At 39.5% G+C, this 24,847-nt stretch overlaps 1 protein-coding gene across 2 annotated transcripts in view; it reads left to right on the top strand.

The window, feature by feature from the left end:
* Positions 1 to 24,847, top strand: part of scube1 (signal peptide, CUB domain, EGF-like 1) — a 264,360-nt gene that overhangs the window by 152,803 nt on the left and 86,710 nt on the right. The window contains exons 7-8 of one of the 2 annotated variants that reach the window (XM_059977952.1): positions 6,072 to 6,161; positions 23,449 to 23,565. In XM_059977952.1, coding sequence (XP_059833935.1) covers positions 6,072 to 6,161; positions 23,449 to 23,565 — 207 coding nt within the window. The remainder of the gene's footprint in view (positions 1 to 6,071; positions 6,162 to 23,448; positions 23,566 to 24,847) is intronic. The other variant, XM_059977953.1, reaches the window with a different exon arrangement.

Below are 24,847 nucleotides of genomic sequence, written 5' to 3' on the forward strand. Positions count from 1 at the left end.
TCATGCACTGTCAATGTGTGAGCTTTGAATTTAACACATCTAAACACAAGGCACGCTGGAGTTTATTTAAACCAAGTCTGATGGTAACCATGTAACATGAAGTTCTCACAAGCTGTCCATTACCTGTGTGCTTTCTGGAGTAAAATCTAAGTTGTTCAAAACGAAAAGTTTCACTTGAAATACAGGTGAACATTTTGGCTTGCTACTCTGTGCATTAAGTTATTTTACAGTGCTACTTTTTGAAAACTACGGCCTGCATAAAAAAGGCACATGGCTCGGGGTGAGAAGTGGGATTTGAATTTGGAGGCTTGGCCTTTAGAGTAGCCAACTCATTAGTACATTACCAAAATAACTGAAAAAAATACAGGGCCTTGTCTAATTTTTTTTTTGGCATGCTCTCCTCAAAGTCAGAATGTCATGAGCTCAACTGTCATTTTAGAACTTGATCCATAATTTACACTGATGCTTAAATCCAGTATTGAGCATATGCCATTACTGAAATTATATTGTTCTTGGTTAAGGCACTTAGCAAGGCCCCACAAGGTTCCTCAAGCAGATGTTAAAGATCCCACATCACTATTTCAACAAAAGCAATAGGATCTGATGTGGTTTGAATCACTTGCTTCCAGTACTGAAGTCCATAAAGTCTGAGCACATTTTCAATCTGACAGTATTTACTACCCAATTGTGAGGGCGTGAATTCTGGAATGGTAGAGCAATGCTATAATTTCCTGAAGATTAAAGGTTCCGCCTTTTGTCCTACTCAAAGCCCATTTCAAGCAGCAGTGACTTGGGAAGTCATGTGACTGTGCTTACTCCAGAATCATGACAATTGGATATTCATTTCACCGATTTAGTTTTATACATGAGAACGTCACTGATTGCCTTTTTGCAGATTTGGTCAGAGGCTGAGGAAAAGCAACTTCAAAACTGAAGAGGGAGTAATTGATCAGAAGGAAATTTCATATCAGATACATAGTATCTTCCTGAATTAGAACCACGAAATGCTTCTAATTTTGGACTTCAGATGAGAATGCCTTGCCCCAACATTTCCATTTCTAATAGTTAAGGCTTCCAATTCTCATATACTAGGTGTTAATTTTACAATGACATATAGAGGCCACAGTCATGGTGATAATTTGTGGTGTCACAGGAAAGCTATGGACAAAACCTTCCTTGCTACATATCTGCAAAATGTAATTTATGAAATGCAATAAAAATGGAAATTGCAGTATGCAACTACAATTCAACAATCTCTCTTCATAAGATGTGACATTTCTGAACACTCCAGTAAACATGCATTCTTTTGGGTAAGACAGGATTAGGGTTTGGGGAGACATTAGTGTAGAGATGGGGTGAGAGGATACATATCAAATATTGGGAACCTTTGGCTTTGCTTTTTTTAGCAGGAACTACAGCAGTGTAACCTGCAGCAGAATAAAAATCCCTAGTAGGAAATTTAAAATTCACTATGCATATAGTTGCTGCCAGATTTACCCTGTAATAACTGTATTCAGCTTCAGCAATACCATTAGAGCAATACCTGGAACATTTATTACCAACCAGATATTTTTAGTTCTTTATCTGAAAAGCAAATCACTGTTACATTTATAAGCCTACCAAATAGACTTGGTAAATTATTGATGGGGAAACCACAGTACCTGATTATATTCATGTCCCAGCATTTTATCTGCTTATTATAGCCAAAAATACAAGCTATTATGCAATGACCATGTCTAATGTTAGTGACACCACTAGTCAACTATCTCCTTCTAAACATATCTGCCACCACAATATTTAATAACCTGTTTAAAATTTCCATAGCTCCTACCCTTTTACCTTACCTAAAAGGTCATTGCAGATGCCAGTCAGCTAGTATGAGGATTATACATTGAATTTACTCTTTTCTACATTAAGTTTGGGCAACACAATGTCTTGTTCTTCTAATACCATCCAGTAATATGTGCTTTGTAATATGTTTTGTTATGCATGGTCCTTGGGATGCCAAAATATAATCAAAGTTGCTACTTGGTCCCAAAAAGCTTTTCTCCCATAAAGTTAGGAGGTGAACTGACATTTCTTAATCGGAGGAGTAAATGTGCCTACAGGGCAGGAGGTTTGCTGGGGGAGGGTGGGCTTGGGGGTAGTTAGCAGTTGGAGATCCAGTGTTATATGGAATAAGGAAAATGTTAATAGGAACGGATTGCACATTTTAATGTTTGGAAGGTAAGATCCTTTCATGATTTTTTGACATCTAAAAATCATATACTGTGCCATATTATGTTTAACATGTTAACAATAGACAACTTACTACCAATGCAAAGATTTTGGTGTGTAATACTATTAAAGCTTTGATGTAAAGATATAGTGAGACTTAATTAGATTTTGCTATTAAGCTCTATGCCCATTGCAAAACTCTTCTGTCTGCCGCTCTTTTGGATCTTGACATTAATATGACATTTTCTCATGTGCTTTGTGGAACATTAACCGTTGCATGCACAGCATAACAGGCAACAAACTTAAAGAATCATGTATCAGAGACAGTGAAGCACATCAGATCCACAGTTATTTCTCAATCACATGCTTTAATTGCATTCTTTTAAGACAAATCTTATTGGCATCAATCTAAATGCAGTGTGACATTTGGCAGAGGTAAGTTTGATTTAATGTTTATTGTAGAGGATATCATCTGTACAACTTGGCTGGCTGTATCTAAAAAAACTTAAAAATAACTGTCTTAGGGGTGCTTTACTTGTCTGTCATTAACAAAGGACTATTTGGTATTAAGGTGCTCTTTTTAACCTTGTCTGATAACGTTGTGTCTGCTTGCAATATATTAATGTTCAAGATGCAACATTTTTGAACAACATTTATGTTGCCTCACGGAGAAAAATGGAATGTGATATTTTAATCAGATATTGGTTAAATACATATTCCATCTGTTTATCTGTTCTAGTCCTTTTCAATCTTCACAAAATCTTGAAACTCTCTATACATGTCAGATAACACAAGTCAGCAAATGTTGACAGACTTGGAGTTTACTGTTTCTTAGTCATATGGTCCATGTTACTTTAACTGCCTGTGCCAACTTCTCTGTATATAGTCCTCCTTTAGGAAAATCTTTGTTTCCTCTGCTTTCTGGTGATGGTTCCTGATTGCCTGTCTTGTCTGAGCATTGTTGATTTTGATATGTGACTTTTTTTAAACAAAAGACTTTAAAAAAGTACACAATAGAAAGCCTCTATTGCAGCCTGATCCCACAGAGAAACTGGTTTCCATATACACATATATATACATATATATATATGTTAAACAAAAGAACTTAATCTTGTTAAACCATATCGTGGTGCCACTGAAACACATTTCCTGACTCATCCAACTCATTATGATTTGCCATCTGAAGTGATGTGGAATTGTGACATCATGAAAGATTGCAAATGCCCAGTAATGTCACCCTTCAGCTGTCTGATTTTTGAAATGAAACCTAGCCTATTTATTATTTGCCTTCCTCCTATTCTTATTGCATTTGATGCATGTGAAAGTACTAGAAAACTTCATTGTACAATTTCTCACAATTTTCTTTCTATTTATTGAATCATCATTCTTACCACCCTACTGAAACTACCTGTTCCTCCACAATTGAGTGGGAGGGAACATGTTTAAAGACTTCATCTTTTACTTGTCTAACTTTGGATTATTTCATTTCATTATTCCTAATGTAATTAATGTCTAATCCAATTGTAATGTTGTGTGGCAGATTTGCTCACTCTTTGCCTCTCTGACTCTCTATCACTCTCTGTATCCATCTCTCCTACTATCACCCTCTATCACCATCTATATCTCTCTATATCTCCCTCTCCCCAATTCCCACTCCTCTCTCACCCCCTCCAAGCTATCCTACTGTCCCTACCCCATCACACTCACCCCTTATCTTCCCTCACCACTTTACCCCTCTTCCCCTCGCCCACTTCCCAACTCGTGCTTCCCTTCCTCCAGCCTCTCTTTCAATCTCCCTCTCTCCATTTTTCCCTCTCCCTCTGTTCCACTCACCATCTGTCCTGTTTTCCTATATATATATATTTATACACACACACACATCTACCCATTCTTCCCCTCATCCCCTCTCCCTCTCTCACACCCCTCCTTCTCAGCCCCTTTCACTCTCCATCTCATCTTTTGTCCCTCCCTCTGTCTGTCTCTTTCTCCATCTCACCCTCCTCCTGACTCTCTGTCTGCCCCTTTGTCTTCCTCTCCCTCCGCCTCTCTGACTGTTCTGACTCTCCCTTTCTCTTTTTGCCTGGCTGTCTCTCTATGTGAGTCTGTTTCTGTTTCTCAGTGTCTGTCTCCCTCTATCTCTGTCTTTCTCTCCCTCTGTCTCTGTCCATCTGTCTCTCTTTCTCCATCTCTTACCTTATTGTCCGTGTCTCTCTAGGTTGTCTCTGTCTTCTAATATCTGTCTATCTCTATCTCTTTTTTTGTCTCTGTCTATGTGAATCCCCCCTCTCTCTAGCTCTCTGTCTCTCTCTCTCTCTCTCTCTCTCTCTCTCTCTCTCTCTCTCTCTCTCTCTCTCTCTCTATGCCTCTGTCCCTGTCTCTCTCCCTATTAGTCTCTCTCTGTATCTCACTTTCACTGTCTATCTCTCTCTTAGTGACTTGTCTTTCTCCCTCTCAGACTATCCCAGTCCCTCTGTCTCTCTGTCTTGCTCTCTCCATCATACTCTCTATGTTACTCTCAGTCTATCTCTCTATCTCTCTCACTGTCTGTCTGCTTCTCTCCTATCTCTGTCCGTCTGTCTGTCTCTCTCTGACTGTTACTCTCTCGCTCTCTGTCCCTCCTCTCTCTTCCTCTCTCCATGTCTCCATCTCTGTATCTCTGTCTCTTTCTCTCTCTTTGTCTCTATCTCTCTCACTCCTTGTGCCTCTTCCTTTTTCTCTTAGTCTTTCGCTCACTCTCTCTGCCTTTCTATCACCCTCTCTGTCTATATCACTCTCTGTTTCTAATCTTTCTCTCTCTGTATCCCTTTCTCTGTCTGTTTCTCTATCTCGCTATCTCTTTCTCTCCATTTATCTTTCTTTCTGTCTCTGATTCTCTCTCTGCCCCCTCTCTCTCTCTTCTCTATCTCTATATCTCACTGTCTCTGTGACTATCTCCATCACTTCCCTCTCTCTATGTCTCCATTTCTATATCTCTGCCTGTCTCTCTCTGTCTGTTTATCCCTCTCTGTCTATATCACCCTATCTCTTCCTCTATTTCTGTCTCTGTCTCTCTTGGTCTGTCACTTTTCTTCTGTCTCTGTCACTCTGTCTTTATCTCTCTCTCTCATCCGTGTACATGAACAAAAGACTAACTTTAATGGCTGTGTTGCTAACATTTTCCTGTACTCACTCATACTGACTGCACGCCAATCCTTGGAACATTGTTTCTCGTCCTGACTGTTCAGCCAGTTGTGGTGTGTTCCATAGACAAGCAGGCAACCAGCGCTGCCCCTGATTGATGTTTCCTGTTTGCATGCAGACTCATTTACCCCTCTCCACCACCACCACCACCACCACCACTGCCTCTTTTGCATTCTATGTTACTGTGGAAGATTATTGTCTTCCTGTATCCATCCATCACCGGCTTCTTTAAGTTCTGTGTCTGTCCTTTTAAGATGCTCTTGATTTCCATCATGAGTCTTCAAAATTCCTGATCTCAATATTTTTGTCTCCATTTGCTCATGATAGTTTTTGTTTATTGAAATCACGTACTTCCTCTTCCCTTTCATTTTCTACCTTGTCACCATTTGATGTCCTGTCAAAATTCTTATCTTTTATCAACCTTCTGATAGCACATCATTTTAGATTCCTTTAGCAGTCATTTCAAGAATCTATCTTTTCCATCTTATTTTAGACTTTCTTCAGATTCCCAACAGGATTAACACTCTAACAAGGATTTAGTGCTTCATGGCTTACTTCTTAATTCTTTTTCTTTTGTTTGGTTAGTCAATGCCAAGCAGCTGTCGTAGGCGGCAGAAAGATTGGGCTCCTGGTTAATCGACTGCTCCATGTTTGTCCCCTTACTTGTGTTTTAGAGAAGGATGAGGCTGCAATTGAGAGCTCTGAGTACAATGCCACGTCAGTAGCTGATGTGGACAAGCGGGTGAAACGGCGGCTACACATGGGTAAACCTTTACTTCCACTTCCTTTGTTAGTGCTAACGCTTGTGTATATATTATCTTTGTGGTAAGGTCACAAATTAAAAGGTTTCTCATCTCCACCCTACTTAACCAATGATACTTGCTTTTATATTTCCTATTTCCTGTTGTGACTCCTCCATCAATTAAAAAGATGCTAATTATTGGGCTTTGAAGTAATTCCATCTATAATTGTTATTTCTCCTCCCAAATACAAAAGAAGAAAGTTGCACCAAAGGACAGTGACTGGTTAGAAACTTTTGAAAATGTATAATGTGTACGTTTTATGTCATTAAACTTTATTTCCAGTATTTATTTAATGGGATGAAAAATTGGTCTAATTTGTGGCCTCCTTTTCTAAAATCACAAGTTCACATATCTGTTATAATTGAAACTCAGTTGTATTGAACTGAGCCTTAAGGCTCATGGAATCTTGTGCTTGACTGACAAGGAAAAGGATGAAGCTAGTAAGAATCCAAGGTGATGTGAATGTAATATGGTCATTGCAATGAACTTAGATAATGAATTTCATTACCTACAAATTCAGAAAAGAAACCAATAAAGTTTATATGTAGCGCCATATTATAATACTAAGAGGGTCTTGCGCTTACTCATTGCAAATTTTATCATGGCCTTGACCTGTCAGTCAAGCAGTTAGTTTTAATTTTTGCATTTGAAGTCTGCGCTTTCCATAATTGCCAGTAACCGTAATCAAATACTTCTGTGATCAAATATTCACAAGCCACAACCAATAAAATCTTTGCATGAATCTTTGCTCTTCTGCTAGCATGGATGCATTGTAATGGTTACAGTCTGAAACTCAATGAATTGACATGGTATTTTACACTTCTCTACAAATTAAAAGCAATTACAATATATCACCCAAGCATTGATTTTATGGTTTAGTTCTTGCATTTAAGTGAAACTTTGAATACTTGTCAGGTAGATTTGTTCCACAAACATACTAGCTTCTGTAGCTGGTGGTGAATTTAAACCCTAAATGTTGCTGGGTCTTGAAACTTCTGTGACTAACACCAAAGGTAATGACCTTGATTTTAATAATGGATGATCATTAAACAAACGTACATTCTTAACTGCTTACAATAATAGACTACTTTAAATCTTCTTCTTGTCCCAGATCCAGATAGCAAAATTAATCGGACTCTCATCATGCTGGTAATGATAAAAATTACTCTGTACTACCAGATCTATTAGATGAAAGACGGCATTATTGAGAATTCAGCTTTGATTGTTAATTGTGATCATGATTATATTTTGTAAACAAAATGGAAGCAGTCAACAACTTGAACTTTATTCCTCTAGGCAGTTTCTAGATTTCATCAATTGGTGTGGAACTTAGTGCTGGTCAGCAGTTTAAAACATGTGTACCTATATTTGCAAACACTCAGGTAGGCATGAATAATGCAATTGAAACTCATACACCTGCCTCTTGGAGTTGTCCAATTTTAATTTATATCCTATTATCACTGAATATTCACTATTCTATCATTTGTTAATTTGAATGACACCAAAGGTTGATATTTGCGGTCAACTTAGATAAGCAAGTGGCTATGACCAAGATTGACCATGTGGTTTTTGGTGTGGAAGCAAGTCTTAGACTAAAAGATAATATAGATGTTGGCAAAAGGAATTTACTGCAGGAAATTGTGAGGGGAAATGAAGGAATAATGAACAGTGTGCAGGAGCAAACATTTCCTCATGAGTTTGTCTTTAAAGGTAGAAGAGGTAGTTCAATAAAATGGTCGTATACACCTGCTGGATATTATTAGCTTAGGCATTGAATATAAGGTTACACTAGAACTGCAGGTACACTACAGCTTGAGTACCACCAACACACACAGTTCTGGTCACAATATTACAGGAAAAGTGTAACTGCTTTGAGGTGGCGGGGGGTGGGGTGGGGTGGTGGGATGCAGAGCAGATTTAATGGATGTTGCCAGGACTGGAATATTTTAAGTATGAGGTTAGATTGGATGAGCTCATGTTTTTTTTTAATGGAATACAGGAAAGTGAAGAGAAATTTAATTCAAATACTTTTAATTATGAGTGACCTCAAGAAAATAAACTGGTGGAACCTGCTACCCTTAATAAAGAGATCAAAACCAGTTAAGGATAGATTGAAGTAACTGGTAGAGAGATTAGAGGGAGATGAGGAAAATGGTGATGAGGCTGTGGAAATGGCTGCCTCAAAGAAGAGTAAAGGCTCCAATCCTCACCACTATTTAAAAAATCCTTTGGATGTGTACTTAAGGAGTCAAGGACTGCAAGACTGTGTGTCTGCTGCTGGAAGGCTGGTAGTCCTTTTTTCACTGACACAGACACAATATGCTAAATAACTTCTCACGTTTGGTGTACCTTTCTAGCATTTCAACTGTAGATTGTACCCAACTGCAGCAGATCTATACCAGCAAACAGCTTAAGTGTCAGTTTTACCTATGTTCTTTATTGTCTGTTCCCTGTGGATTAAAAGTATTTTTAAAATCCATGATATGGTAGAAACAAAATGCAGAGAGATTCCAAATGACAACAAATCTTCTTCCACAAATCATTTGATTGTGCAGCCTCTGAGAGTAACCCTTACTTTCTGTTAGCTCCTACTGCTGAAGCTGGACTTTTCTAGTTGCGCAAATGGGAAAAAACCTGTTTTGTTCCAACAAATCACCAAATCTTAACTCGTAGCTGCTCTATTGTCTGTCTTCAAAGGGAATTAATGGAGTTCCTCCCAAATAGAATTACTTATTTAGCCTTCAGAAAGGCTTTATAAAATTTCACATGAAGAGAATGAGGGTAAGTAATTTGTATATGCTGCTGTAGTTTGGATAATTAAATTCCATGGGACACTTAAAATGTAGTCACAATGCCCATGCATACAGCATGATAACCAGAAATGCTGGTTATCACATACGTATCCTATGTTTTCTAACGTAGAGTACAATATAAGGTAGTTATGATAGTTATTTTAAAATTTAGAATGTGGAATTATTGACTGAATTGTATTTCTATTGCAAGTCCATGAATAGGACAGGCTCACTTTCTCTGTCACTGTATGGCGAATCACATTTTTAAAAAACTGGAATGTCCTGTTTGTACTGGGAAATTTCAATGACACAGCTTATAGTGAGTTCAGTGACCTTAATAGTACCCTCCCATTCATTCTAATGCCTCTTTTCTTGAAGGAACATTTGAAGTAGAGAAAACCCAGATGCTGCTTGTTTGTAATTCGACAAGGGCAGTCTGTACAGTCTTGTCAAATTGATATATGTACTCTAGACTCCATTGAACATATTAGTTCAGTGGTATTAACTAATTCTGAAGGGTAAATTCAGGGGTTTCTGTTTTTTATCTTTCCATAGCATTGAAGCAGTCTTTTGCCAACAATGTCAGTAATAAACTAGTAGCTAGTTAAGATTAAGTTGATGTTTTCTTGGTCAGTGTTTGAGACTAGTAAGAAATTCATATTTTAAATTGTGTTACCCTCACTAAAATACAATTTGGTTATAGAATGCTGACGTGAGAAATGATCTCTGTTTTGTGGTCTTTGCAAACTCTGTTCCTTTTTGTTATATGTCCAATGTATAATCGCAAAAATATTTTTAAAAACCTATTTTCTTAAATCTTGAAATTGAAATTTATGTTTGACACTTATATTTTGAAAAACATTGAGTAAAAGAGTGTGTTTGAGCTTTTGCATCTGGAGCTTCCACATGAATTCAGCTTTCATGGGCCAGACAAGCAATATTTGGGCCTAGAAATTCAATCCAGTGGAGCTGTTTCCTTTCATGAAGGAAACATATTTCAGTAATGACTACTTTAGTAAGCTTCCAGCTGATTTCCAGAGAAAAACACATTGATAATATTTTCTGGATCATTTCTTGCCAATTTCAGAATTCAACAGACCACTTCCCGTCAAGACAGCAGCTGCAATGATGATCCGATTTATCATCAGACATGCCTCAAGTGATGCCATTTCTCACACAGTGCCATACTGAGTGAGGCTGGGCTATGTTCTATTGAGTAGCACCACTTGTTAGCCCCTGTCACCACAACCATGCTTTCCAGAAGCATTTAGTTTGTTATTGATACTTAAAGAGCCATTGTGTCTGCAGTTTGTTTCATGATACTCTGCAGAGAGGCTAACCAATCTGAAATATGCTCCTTTTGTCCTTGGAACTATACTGCCATTTGAAAATTTCAACCATCTTTACTCTGAATGCTCCCTCAGTGCTCTTGTTGGATCTGCTGGATAATTAATGGCTGTAGATCAGGTATCGTAGGACACTGAAGTTGAAGTATAGAAGGGATCTCATTTGTGGATGTCACTCTATGGGGATTTGAGTTTCTATCTGAGAAGTCAAGCTGTGGTCTCCACATGCAGACAGCATGGCTTATGTCAATGGCAGGACTGTTTTTCCAGATGAGATTGAAGCCTTTCCAAGATCACAGTCTTAGATGTAGCTGCCATTTACTTCCTTAGGTTGAGATTTCACTGCCTGCACCAATTAGGATCTACCCTCTGCTACTGACCAAAGAGGGTTCATTATTCATTAATTGCTCCATCCAGGAAGAGAACAGATCCCTCGCTTGAGATATGTGAATAAGTGCAGGAGAACCTACATAATGAGGCAGGGAATGAGGCACAAGCCTCAACATCAGACACAGTAAGGTATTCTTTGAAGTGAACAAAGCATGATATAGAAGGGAAGCCGTCCCATGTGATTTCCCTGATATTTATATCAACAGAACCAAACGGCAGGACTGGCAGCCTCCCCGAGTTATTTCCAAAGCCAATGCTCCATGACAAGAAACCACACAGGTACAAAGCATTGCACTTCCTACGTGGCTTCCCAGAGTTGCATGCAACAGGAAACGTCCAGCAATTAGCTTCTCCTCATTGACACTCAAATACTGTTCCACTTACAAAGGAATGACCCATGTAAAACTTCACTACACAATGACATTTCTCTACTCACAATTGTACAATAGTTTAAGAGACATGTTACAATTTAACAGATAACTGCCCTAAAGAGCTCACCAACTTAACTCACTATATCTGTGCTTATGAAGATCTCCTAAATGTGCCTTGGCAATTGTTCCCAATAATCAGAGCCTTCGAATGATTTTCTTTTGGAATTCCATAAAGGTGCAAACCAATGGTTCAGTTAATGTCTGCAGCCATGTTTTGGGTAGTAAGAAGCAGCATAACGTCCTCACAAACTGTAAACCAATGCCAGGTCTTATAATTATATGCATATAATGTAGTTATATATACAATTGAGCAATCTCATTTGAAAGTAATGTAATCACAGGTAAGTGTAAGTCTTTCTTTCATTTCGAAGTTGCCTTCAGGATGGATCCATCTAAGGTTCCAAAGAAGAGCTTCTGAATTCCGTGTCATACAAAGGAAAGAAAGGTATCACTATATCATTAACAAGTACTAATAAGTTGCTCTGACCACTGAACAAGAAATGCATTACTCAGGATGTTGAGTCTCAAACTTCATCAAGCACAAAAGATGGGAACAAAATGCAGTGTGGGAGAAAAAGCCATGATAGTCATTTCTGACAAGGAAAAGTCATCAACCTGAAATATTAACTCTTTTTCTCTCTCCACAGATACTGTCTGACCTACTGAGCATTTCCAGCAATTTTTGTTTTTGTTTCAGACTTCCAGCATCTGCAAAGTACTGGTTTTGAATTAACAGGGAGCCCAGCAAGAATTTCCTTCAGTTAAACAGCCTGTGTTGATGGGTTTCCAAATCTATCCTAGCGGGTGATCACACCCTACACTCCATTCATTTTAAGGCTACCTCCAGGATGGTGTGGTTTCTTCAGTTAAGATCATAAGATATAGGAGCAGAATTAGGCCATTTAGCCCATCAAGTCTGCTCCACCATTCAATCATGGTTGATCCTCTTTTCTCCTTCTCAGCCCCACTCCCTGGCCTTCTCCTTGTAACCTTTGATACTGTTTCCAATCAAGAACCTATCAAGCTCTGCCATAAATATACATAATGACCTGGCCTCCTCAGCTGCCTGTGTTAACGAATCCCACAAATTCACCACTCTCTGGCTAATTTCTCTGCATCTCTGTTTTAACTGGACACCCCTCTATCCTGAGGCTGTGCCCTCTTGTCCTAGACCTCCCCATCAAGGGAAACATCCTTCCCATATCTACTCTGTTTAGGCCTTTCAGCATTTGAAAGGTTTCAATGAGATCCACTCTCAACCTTCTAAATTCCTGTGAAATTCCAGGTTAAGAAGTCCAAGATTTTTAAATTTAGACTCTTCATCTACCTAGTCTCATGCAATTATTGGGCCACTTTTTATTAACACCATAATAGAACTTAGAACATGTGGTGAACTACATATACCTGTCTGGACACGCCCCCTGCTGACTGCTCCTGTGGCTCCTCCCACAGACCCCTGGATAAAGGCGATTGGAGGCACTGCTCCTCCCTCAGTCTCCAGGATGTTGTGTGATGGTCTCTTGCTGCTGACTGTGATTTCTTCCAGCTAATAAAAGTCTATCTCTCGCCTCACGTCTCCGAGAGTTATTGATGGTGCATCAGAACAGTACAACATAGTACTACCCCTTTGCCCACAATGTTATGTCAATCTTATAACTTTTTCCAAGATCGATCTAATCCCTCCCTCCCACCCACATAGCCCACCATTTTCCTTTCATCCATGTGCTTAGATAAGAGTCTCTTAAATGTCCCTGATATATCTGCCTTTACCATTATCCCTGGCATGGCATTCCATGCACTTTCCAATCTCTGTGTGAAAAAGAATTTCTAACTTCATCAGTTTGTTTTGTCACTTCCTCAAAGAATTAAATCAGGCCCCAAGGCACAATCTGCCCCTCAGAAAGCCATGCTGACTATTCCTAATCAGACTATGCTTCTCCAATTGTTCATAAATCTTCTTTCTAATAGTTTTTCTCCATCGATGTAAGACTTGCTGGTCTATAATTCCAACTATTATTCCTCTTACTTTTTTTGAACAAAGGAATAGTATTTGTTGTCCTCCAATCTTATGGTACTACTCCTGTGACCAATGAGGAAACAAGAATCATCGCCAATGACATAGCAATCTCTTCTTGTTGTAACCTGGGGTATATCCTGTCCAGCCCTGGGGTACCTAATGCTTTTCAAAATTTTCAGCACTGCCTCTTTCTTAATCTCAATATGTTCCAGTTCATTTGTCTGTTCTATTTTTCATTCATCACATTCTCACATTCATCAAGGTCTCTCTTACTAGTAAGTATTAAAGCAAAGTGTTCATAAAGGAATTGTGCTATCTCTTCCTATTCCAGGAATGTTTCCTCTTTTGTCCCTGGTCAGTCCTACCCTTACTATGATCACCCTTTTCCTCATGAATGTGTAGAACACTTTGGCGTTTTCCCTAATACTACTTGCCAAAGCCTTCCCATGGCCCTTCCAGCTCTCTTAATTCTCTTCTTAAGCCCCTATCAATTCTTCAGAGACCTGTCTGCTTCCTGAAATTTGAGTCATTCTTCCTCTTGACTAAATGTTCCATCTCACTTGTCAACAATGGTTCCTTCATCCTTCTATCCTTTCCCTGTTTCAATGGGACAAACCTATCCAGAACCTTAAGTAAGTGTTCCCTAAACAACCTACACATTCTGTTTTACGTTTCCCTGAGAACATCTGTTCCCAATTTATGCTCCCAAGTTCCTGCCTAATAGCATAATAATTAGCCCTCCTTCAATTAAATACTTATCCATATCATTTGCTTCTATCCTTGTTCAAGGATATGCTAAAGGTCAGGGAGTTGTGATCACTGTTTCCAAACATCCTAACTTTTGGCTGAGAATGGAGGATTGCATTTGTGTTTAATTAGAGGATCACAAGATGGAAGAGTTTCCAAATATTATGATACACTTAGTTAATAATAGGCAAGCAATCTATATTGTTGCTATAGGAGAGGGCAGCATCAAAGATGGGGGTAATCAGGTACTTTGATTCAAGTGAATAAAAGTCCTCGCTACCAGTTTTTTAATGGTTAGATCCTTCCTTGATGTTATCAAGACTGATAAAGTGTTCACTTTTTAAAAAGGGAACACAATATGTATGCAATTGTCTATTTCTTATGAACCAATACAGTAATTTGAATTTTAACATTTAAAATGTTTATTGGTTTCATGACCTTGAAATATGAAGTGTAAATTATGAAATTAAAATGATTAACTATAGTGCTAGCTTGCTTGCCTGCCATGGTGCTTATCCATTGTGCTTGCTGTCCACATTGGCTGTACTGTTGTTCCACTATATTTCCATGCTTCTCACCACTGACAGTCTGCTCCAAGTTCACCAGTATGGGCAGTAGATGAGTGTGGTGTACAAGAAGAAAATGCAGGAGATTTACAGCAGATGAATCAGAATCTGTAGAGGATCAAATAGATGAGTATTTCAGATCACTGATCCTTTATCAGATCCTGAAAACTAAGAACAAGTAGTTGGATTTGCAGAGAGTGAAGTGATAGAGAGAAGCAAGTGATAAGGTATAGACCCAAGTAGTTGAGGTGACTCAATTATTTTGGAGCCAGCTAGTCATCAGTTGAATGATGGCTATTGGAGGAAAAGAGGAAAAAAAAACATTTTGGAACTGTGAGATTCAGGAAAGTGAAGTTGTAGACAGTGGGCACAGGTCTGCTGTGAGCTAGGTGTACAACTACAAGTAAACCTGCCAAACCCCCACCCGCCCCGACAAGGTTTGCTTCTGAAGACTGAGGGAATTTTCTCTCAAAGATTCAAAGTACATTTATTATCAAAATGTATGCAGTATATAATCCTGGAATTTGTATTCCAACACAGTCACGAAACGAAGAAAATTATGGAACCTGTTCATGGAAAACATCAAACCCCCCACCCCACATTCAAGAAAAATGTACAAATGGCAAATAAAATGAGCAAAAACACAGAGTATGAAACGTCAACCCACAAAGTCATAATCAAATGAGTCCAGACATATTCAGTTCTGCTCAGTTCAGTTCAAACCAGCTCTGCGCTGTTCGCCATCTGCAGGCCCCCCTGATTCAAACCGCAACAAGGAGTGACCAGAAACCAGAAGCACATCGTAACATGAATCACAGAGTCCGATCCACAAACCATGCTGATCAAATGCCGCCCAAGACCCAGGACTCTAACACCATCCTCTGACAGCAGCAAAGGAGAGCGAGAGAGACCATTCAAACACAGGGACTTCTAGGAGCAGCAAGTGAGAGAGAGTTGATAATAAAGGTGCAGCCATTACATTTCCAAATCATGAGAGTGTGCAACTTGAAAAGGAAAATGCAGATACAGTATTTGCATTACTATGTGCTTGCTGTCCTTGTCCTTACTGGTAGGATGCAGTAAGGTTAGCTCATCAAGTAAGTATTCATTTTGTAGATACCAGCTGTGGTGTGCTAGTGGTGGAAGCAGTGAAGGTTTAGGGTGGTGAGTGCTACATGGGTTGCTTTGTAATTGATGATTTAGTACTTACTGAATGCTGTTGAACTGAACTCATCCTTGCAAATGGAGAGAACATTTCCAATTTCTTGCCTTTTGGATAGTGAGGAGTCTTTGAGGTGTCGGAAGTAGCTCAAAGACAGGTGGCTCACTACAGGAACCCCAGTCTCTGACATGCTCCCAGTCTCACTATCAATGTGCATGTATCATTTGCTGCTTATGAACCCATTCATGAATGTTGTTTAGATCTTGCTGTACGCAGGCAAATGAGTACTCCTGGTAGCATCCCTCTGTTCTACTCTGACAACAGTCTTCTCCCAGACAATAATTTACAGAACTCTGATGTTATCAGCCCAATTCTCCTCAAAGACCTTGAATAATTTCCTCATCTGTCTTTGTTGAAGCTAAAGTCATTGGGCATGATAATGGAGAGCTGTCAACAGCAGTCGGCATGATTGTTTATCATCCCCAGAATGGAATGATGCTTTCCTGATTCTGCATGACCCCACATATTGGGTCGGAGCAGAAAACATCTTAGTCTTGTTAGTCTCATGCATTTAGTCAGGTAGGGAAGATAGTGCAAAAAGCTTTCACTCTGATTCCATGAAGCCTTTTCCTGAATGCTTACCATTTGAGTCTTGTGGAGCAGGGCGAATGAGCTAGCCCCCTTTGTTGAGCTAGAGTCCAGTTGTCTCTTGATTGAATGCAAGCCAGTAATGTCAGTACAATCCTGTGAAAATACATCCTGTAATCTGTTGTTTGCAACCCATGTGATGCAAGCAAATGAGCTGGAGTTTAGTTGGCTTAGATGCTGTGACACAGGGTGTGTTTCCACCTCCAGAATTTCTTCATTGGCATTGCATAGTGGTGCTGCCATCACCTCTTGGTTTCTGACACTGTAGAAAGGTAGGTGTGTGTGTGTGTATGTAGGAGTGGTCTAAGCTTTCAGATACAGAGAGCAAGCTAATTACGAAGGGAGATATACGCCTCTGTGCACTTTTGAGTCTTGGGCATTGAATGTAGTGACAATATTATTTGATGGAACGATAGTAGAAGAACCAGTGAACTATTTGGCGTTCTCATTGCCTCTCTCCTCCAGTAAACTGGAGTCAAGTTTCCTCATACAGTAAATATTTCATTTTCTTCCATGATATACACTTATGTTCCAATCCTTACTCTGGTCATATTTCAAGAGATAAAAATTTGAGCTGTTTACTTCCTGGTCTACTGTGCTCTCTCACTGGATTGTTCTGTTTTGTTGCTCAGCCAAATTGATAACATCATTTCTTGCTAAATATGTCAGGTACTCTATTTGACAGTGGACATTTAACCTGCTCAGGCACCGTGCAACATCTGATCAGGATCTCTAGATTTTGAAGGATAGTCAGCTCATCATGCTACAACATTGTATCTTCCTTGTTCTAGTGGTCACCCTGAGCTACTATTCTCTATGGCTGATGCAGCGTAAAAACACTTCTGAATCTTTTACCTTCCCCGTGTCACCTCCCAGCCATTCCCACCATCATAATCTTAACCTTGTCTGTTCCATGGGAGTTCCCAGTCTTGTCAAAGTAAGATGGCCTGCACAGAGGCATTGTAGCTGTCTCACAGCTCAAGTGACCCTGGTTTGGTTCTAACCTCTGCTGCTATCTGTGTGCCGTTTGCACGTTCTTCCTGCCATTGTACTGATTTCCCTTGGGTGCTCAGCTTTCTTCTCATATGCTGTTCAGTAGGTGAATTGGTAAGTAAGTCATAAAGAATACAGTAGATGGGGAAAGGGATTGATGGGATTGATCTGAGATGTGGATTGCTGTCACAGTCTCAAAGGATTTTAAGCAAATTTGTCAAGTATGACTTACTGCACCTTTCATAAAATCATGCTGATTAGGTTTGATGATATTTTCAACTTTTCTTGAGGACTTGCAATTTCCTCTTTGATTATTGACTCTAGCACGTAGGCTGCCACTGTCATTGCTTTTCATTTTGTCTGCTTTTATGTGTTGTGAGCACCATGTCCTTGGTGGAGGTGGTCAGTATTGTCCTCAGTTGAAGGAACCAGGTAAAATTAACATTTGTCCTGGATATAAAGTTTCTTGATCATTATTGCTGCTGTGATGATCCAAGCAGCTGATTGGTGGCCCATCAAATTTCTGATTTTGTACCTGCAGAGAAGCTTTAATGGGATGAACCATTAGCCAATCTCTTCATCAGTTCTGCAAAAATTGTGTTAGCATAGTTGGTTCAGTTCAGAGTAAGATCAGTGACAACCTGTCAAGATGTAGGTGGTGAATTTGGCAATGCTGGGAACAGTAAAGGTTAAGTGCAGATACCTGAGCATCCTGTACTTGTCATTTAAATCTATACATTACCCTGCCTCCACTTTCCCATGATACTGCATTAAAAGCAATAGCTTATCACTACAGATTTATCCACTCATTATGATTGAGGAGAATGCAATTGTATTGGGCCAATGACACTTCCCTTTTGAATCTGTGAGAATTGGTTTATAACTTATTATAATTTTGCCATGAATGCATTGTTTCTTTTGTCACATTATTGGACAAAGATTGCCCTGAAATCACAAACATTTGCTCTAATTTCTGCTCCAGGGTAAGCTCTTGTGACTGCCAAGTACTTCAGGAAAAGCTTAAAACAAGTGTGAATGTGCAAGCTTATTGATGAGTAAATGGTTTGTACTAGATGTGCAACATGAAATGTAGTGCCACATCATTTCAGTCTTTGCTGTAATCACACGTCCACACACCAGCTCAGTCTAGATTTGCATGCTCCATCCAATTGCAATGTACACCAATTGATGATGATTATTTTATGTTACTCCTCTTAGATTCCCCTAGTTTTCCTTCATGAGATTGTGTGACACGCTGCATAAATTCAACTACACACCTGTAGGATTTATACCTTGAACTGTTTTGTTTGCAGGATTTTAATTTTCTGGGTCCAGTCAAAATGACGCCGTGGTCCATCAATGTTGTGGCTCCGACATTTGATTTTTTTTTGGGTTCATAGGGATGGTTTTGGGGTCAGCTTAGGGCTTATGGACAGGAATGAGGAGAGTTGGGGGTCGGGGTGTAAATGAAGAGTCCAAGGAAAGTTCACTGTACGTTCAACCCAGAGATTGGAAAGGCAGGTGCTGAAGAGACCAGTGAGTCCAAGTTTGAAGGACTACAAGGACAGAAGTCATGAGGGCCAGTGACCATCCCCTCAGGTTGGTTAATCCCAGAGGTCCATGTGAATCTGAATCTGTGAAGTTGAAGCTCAGATCTGATACCTGTGATTGGCAAGTCCTGAGATCAAGTCCTGAAGGTCAAAACACTGATCAGTGAGTCCTGCGGTCAATACACAGGTCAGCAGAGTCCAGTGGGCAAAGCCAAAGTTTGGAATCCAGAGCATGGAAAGTCTGGAGGTGGAAGCCCAAAGATCAAAAACTGAAGTTGATAACTGTAGAGGTAGAGGCCCAGAGGTTGAAGCCCTTGGGTTGGCTTGACCAGAGGTCAATTCCAATACCTGAGAGTTGGGGGCCAAGGATTGAAAGCGTGAGGGAGACCGGTCCTGGTGCTGGAGGCCTGTCTGTGTGTGAGAGTGGATTTATGAGTGGAAGGCTGGGAATGGGGCTTGATTTGTCACCGTTGTCTTGTTGTTGCTATTTTGCTGCTGCCTGTATTCTTCTGCTGAACATTGTGCTATGCTGGTGCCAGATTGTGAGTTGCCACTTGCGAGTTGTCCCCAGCACATCCTTGGTTGTGTCGATTGTTAACACAAACACATTTCACCGTATGAATCTGTTAGTATTCTTCACCACTGATAACAACCATGCCCCTTTAATTTCTTCTGGCTGCTGAATTATTTAATGTGTTAAAAAATACCTTCTTGTTTCATTTGGAACATCACTTGCACATTAAGTAAAGTTATAGATGTCAAGCCCTTTGGTCTTCAGGCAGGATTTTCTGAAAGTACAATCTTGGATAATATTGGATGTTACAGAACACATTGTCATAACTGCCTTAATTAATCTCATTTGCATTCTGTTGACATAGATTCTATAACACTTTTCCAAGCAAATATGTTCTCACTCATACATCTTCAATGCATTCTTTCCCCAACAGCCTCTGAATCTTACAATCTTTTTATCCTTGTGTGAATTCAATTACTTTGTTTTTGTGTTCTCAATTCACTATTCCCTTATCTTCCTTTAATCTCTCCCTCTTTCCATGGAAACTCACCAAAATGTATATTTTTAACCACCATTGCCATCTCAAGTTACCTTGCCATTCCCAGTCACAGATGGGGACATCCCTGTTTATGACCCCCACACTTCCTTCTCATCAACACTATATCCTCCGTGTTTACTCCCCACCTCTCCAAATTTAGCTTGCTCCCAAAAGCAAAAATGGTTGGAAATGCTTGACAGTTTAGGCAGCTTGTGAAGAGAAACAAATAAATGCCCCAGGACTTGCAGTTAGCAACAATCCACCTATATTCACTGCTGACCAATATAAAGAGATCATGCTAACATTGTACCCGTGAAGAGTTGGTATATAGGACCTGGCTCCAGGCTAGGTAGTGATGCTTTGTAGCATAGCATGACCTGGCAGGTGTAAATCCCATTACCTAGTCAGTGGAGTCAGAGCAAGTCTGGCTCAGGAATCCAACTATCTACTCAGCTATAGCCCTAGATTTAGCCATTACTACAACTGCCTGGTGTTCAGAACCTGTAAAAACATTTTAAGTCTATTAAAAATGTAATAACCTAAATTCAGTTAAAACTAAATTCCAAAAGTCAGGTAAATAAAATTTGACTCTGAAAACACTAGCCTCAACCTGCTCCTTCCCCGCTAGAGTATTCCAGCAATAGAACAGAGTTGTGAAAAACACTGTAAGTAACTCCACACAGCTGAGTTTTCAGCTTTTGTGCACATATGCATGGAACTCCTGAACTTCCTGGCAGTTCAACAGGAGAATGCTGCTCATTGTGTGTTGAAGTGTTGGCTTTTCGTGCCAAAATCTGGCTTAGTGTTTCAGTTTATTGACCTTTGCCACTCAATTTGCCCCCACATCTCTGCAGCTCGGAAATCTCAACCAGGTCCTTACTACCACCATTGACAACCATATCACCGCTAAAGCTATTACTATGTGTTATCCTGTCAGTTTCCCTAGTGCAATCCCCAATATTAACATCAGGTTGGAATAGGTATAGTAGAAAACTGCTTTCATTATATGCTGTTGGATCTGAAAGAATCACTTCTGGATTCTGCATATATCTGTCAATCTGCTTCCCAATATTATTAGAAGATCATTCTATTAGCTATTATCCACACCCCTGCCCCATCGACTAGCCCCTGCTTGCCATCTCTTCTCCCGAACACCTCCAAATAATACTAGCTCACAAATAGCTGTATCATCACATCTGAGACAATACCATGCTGTGCTATTTTTTCCTCTTCCCCTTGTTAATAGGACAAACCTGTAATGATTTTCATATCGATCTCTTCACTTCTCTCCCTGCATCCTTACAGCTCCAATTAAGCTCTTGTAGCTTCTATCTCTCCTATTTCCCAATCATGCAACCCTTGTCCTAATCCTTTCACCATATCCCACCTTACGCTGCTTTCTTTTTCTGATGTTGATGGTAATTTTCTTTTCCCAGATACCATTACCTTCATTTTATAAGGTGCTGTCATCAACCTTTCCTCATAAAGGACCTTGGACTTTGCCATCATTCCTGCCCAGAACACCATTCTTGAATTCCTTCGGTCAGATTTCTGTCACCTTGCAAGAATAGCTCTAGTCAAGGAAATTAATAGCAACCTATGTGATTGTGATAAATGTATTTCCTTCTCGTTTCTCAGAATTTTCATCATTCTTTTGTTAAGGTTGTCAACACCACCCTCCACCAGCACTGTCCAGTGTTGTTCAACAGAATGAGATGATACAAATCCAGATCCATTCTAACTTTTCCAGTCTCAGCCATTGAACTGACATTCATGACTTTTCTTTCCAAACAAATTCCATTATCACATGCTCAACATGGGTCTATTCTTAGCCCTTACTATTGCTCATCTCCATGGCTCACCTTAGCAACTTCATTTGAAAACAAGGCTTATCTCTCTATGTGAGAAGAAAATTCTTTCAACTAAATATCAATGAGGCCAATACTTTCAATATCAGTTCCCATCACAAGTTTTACCACCTTCCCACCCGTTCCATCCTTTTTCAGTCATTGGCTGAAACCGAATCAGCCTCTTCTTGGCCTTGATGTCATATTTAACATGGCATTGAGGTTCAGCTTTCACTCAGATCCATACTCAAGAATATTTTCAGTTAAATCCATTTGAATTTCATTCAAAGCTCAAATTCTGAAATCTTCTCCTGCCTCAGCTCAAATGAGAAAGCACTCATCCATGGCTTTGCTACTAAGAATGACTGTTCCAGGAATCAAAGCATACCCATACCCTCTGGATAATGGAAATGGGGGTGACTGGGGAATGAAAGGGACAATGCTTTTATGGTCAAGTTGTATTCAGACAGCTTGGTGGTAGACACTCGCAGTCAAATTGGCTCAGTGAGGCAAAGCCAGTAAACTACACCAGGAATGCCTGTAGAAATCCAGGGCACTGTTACAGACGGAGTAGGAATAACAGAACCTGCCATTAACTGTTAGAATTCACTATAAAATTCATGACACCAGTCTTCTAGCTGTGATGAGGTGTTCCAAAGATTCTCCACAGACTGTTGTTCTCATTTCTTAGAAATGTAACTCCTTAGCTAGTCACCTCTTTAAAAAAACCTTTATATTGAATCTTGCTAAATAGATACGTCAGATTGCAATTCCAAGCCTCCTGCAGTCCCATGTATCCACATATTCTATAAATGGATATTTTAACTTCTAGAACGTTCTTCACACACAAGCTAGTTTGCATTATGCTTTAATACTTTGATGTTCTAGATTTCCAAATGTAGAAATATACACATGGTTTACTCCTCATCAAATGATTAACTGAATTCTGATATTCACCCACAATGACTTCACTTGGTGAGAAATCAATATTGCTGAAATGCTCGCTTTCTTGCGCAACATCTTTTTTTTTTGCACCAATATATCCCTTAACACTTTGCAGTGCTACATTCTGTGCAGATTTTTGCTGTAAATAAAACGGAGAATCTTTTTACAGGATGCCATTCTCTGTGCTTATTCTTGTTACTTCAGCAAATGTTGCAGTTCAGTGATAATCCCTGTGCTTAGAAAAAATAACCTTCATTGGTGGTGCATTTAATAAACAGAAAAAGAAGCTACGTAAGGAAGATACTTGGTTTGATTCCAGTATGTGATGAATTCAACTGGAAGGTAATAAAGAACTACAAATGTTTGTAGTGCCCCTGGGCTTTCAGGGGAATGGATAGCCAGTATCGTGCTTTAATCTTTATAGGATGGACACCTTTGTAGGTGGCTTTGAGATGAGATTGGCCCATATTCAATTGCGACCTCACAAGTGAGCTACTTGACTGCTCTTGTGTAACTGCACTGCAGTATAAGTCAGCACTTTCATACAAAAAAACAGGAAGATAAATTATAAAGAAATCTAAATGTACACTGCACAGAATATGTTGCTGCTTATTCATATTTTAAATATAAATCGTCTTGATATGAGACTTCTGTGTGTTAAATGATGATAGAATTTTCATCATCTTTTGCCTACTAAGTAAATGTCAGTCTGATATTTCTGAAGCTTAATGATATTTTCCATATTGAATTTATAATTAACAGAAACATGTGCTGTGAATAATGGAGGTTGTGATCGTACATGCAAAGATACTGCTACAGGAGTTCGGTGTAGCTGTCCTGTCGGATTCACGCTGCAACCCGATGGGAAAACATGCAAAGGTCAGTTCCTGTGCTTGTTAATGTATCATTAGCCTTCAGTGTTTTTTGTGGTACTTTGTTGTTCAGTCGTTAGGTGGAGTCTGACTCTTCATGACCTCATGGACAAGATACGGAAGTAGATTGCCAGGCCTTTCTTCCACACAGATACAGCTGCTGCCCAGGTTGGGACCTGGCTGAGTTTGAACTCAGGACCATCTGCCTTGAAGTCCAGTGCTGATGCCACTACACCAGCAGCTGGCCCTTGTGGTACTAATAATTGTAAATCTTCAGATACTGTAGGCGGTACAGTACATGTTGATGTGCAAGTAGTATTTGATACTATTCAGAACAAAGAAAATCTGTTAATTCTCTGAAAATCTACCATTGCTACTAGTTTTTTTTGGTAAGTTTATGCCATTATTCCTCCTCTTGATCTTTGTGATTCAAGTAGAATTTATGATAAACTATTTCAAGACAAAAGCATGTTTTTTGATATTTGGTACAATTTATTCAACTGTGTGTTTTGGTTGCTTTCAAAAAGGCTGAAATCGATCCTTGCATTCAGTTTTCCAAGACAGAGTTCCATATGCAGATTCACATGCATTAGTGAAATTTAACCATTAGGTAATCAGGTGATAAATGCATAATCAGATGCATTAGTAATCAGGTGACAAATTAAAAATTTTTTGGAGAACTTAAAAACGTACATGATCCTTTCCCTGTGCTAAGCAAGCAGAAGACTAAGAGCAGGATACAGATAAAGGTGAAGATAATCGAGGTTTGGCATGGTATTGTAGGTAGAAGAAGCACATAGCAATCGGAGGTGACAGCACTAGGCCTGGTGCCAACACTGTCTGCATAGAATTATATATGGGAATAGGGCCTACAAAACAGATGGTAGTCATCCTGGAGTTGTTGCAAGACATGATTTACCTCTCTGCTGGCCTCAATTCCTAAAAGATACATCATTTCCATGATAATTTCCTGATAAGTGTGTCAGTGCCAAAGTTGTCAACCAGGGACCTCCAAATATGTTGATCAGACTTTACTATTCAGAAATGTTACTTACATTGCATATGCACATTGTAAAATTAGCCACAATCCCTTCAATTACATTTTAAGTACAAGAGATTCTGCAGATGCTGGAAATCCAAAGCAGCACACACACAATGCTGGAGGAACTCAGCAGGTCAGGCAGAATTCATGGAAATGAATAAACTGTCAGCATTTTGGGGTGATACCTTTTATCAGGACAGCTTATTCATTTCCATGGATGTTGCCTGACTTGCTGAGTTTGAATCAT

Source organism: Hypanus sabinus, chromosome 8, assembly GCF_030144855.1.
Source record: "Hypanus sabinus isolate sHypSab1 chromosome 8, sHypSab1.hap1, whole genome shotgun sequence".
Taxonomy (NCBI): Eukaryota; Metazoa; Chordata; class Chondrichthyes; order Myliobatiformes; family Dasyatidae; genus Hypanus; species Hypanus sabinus.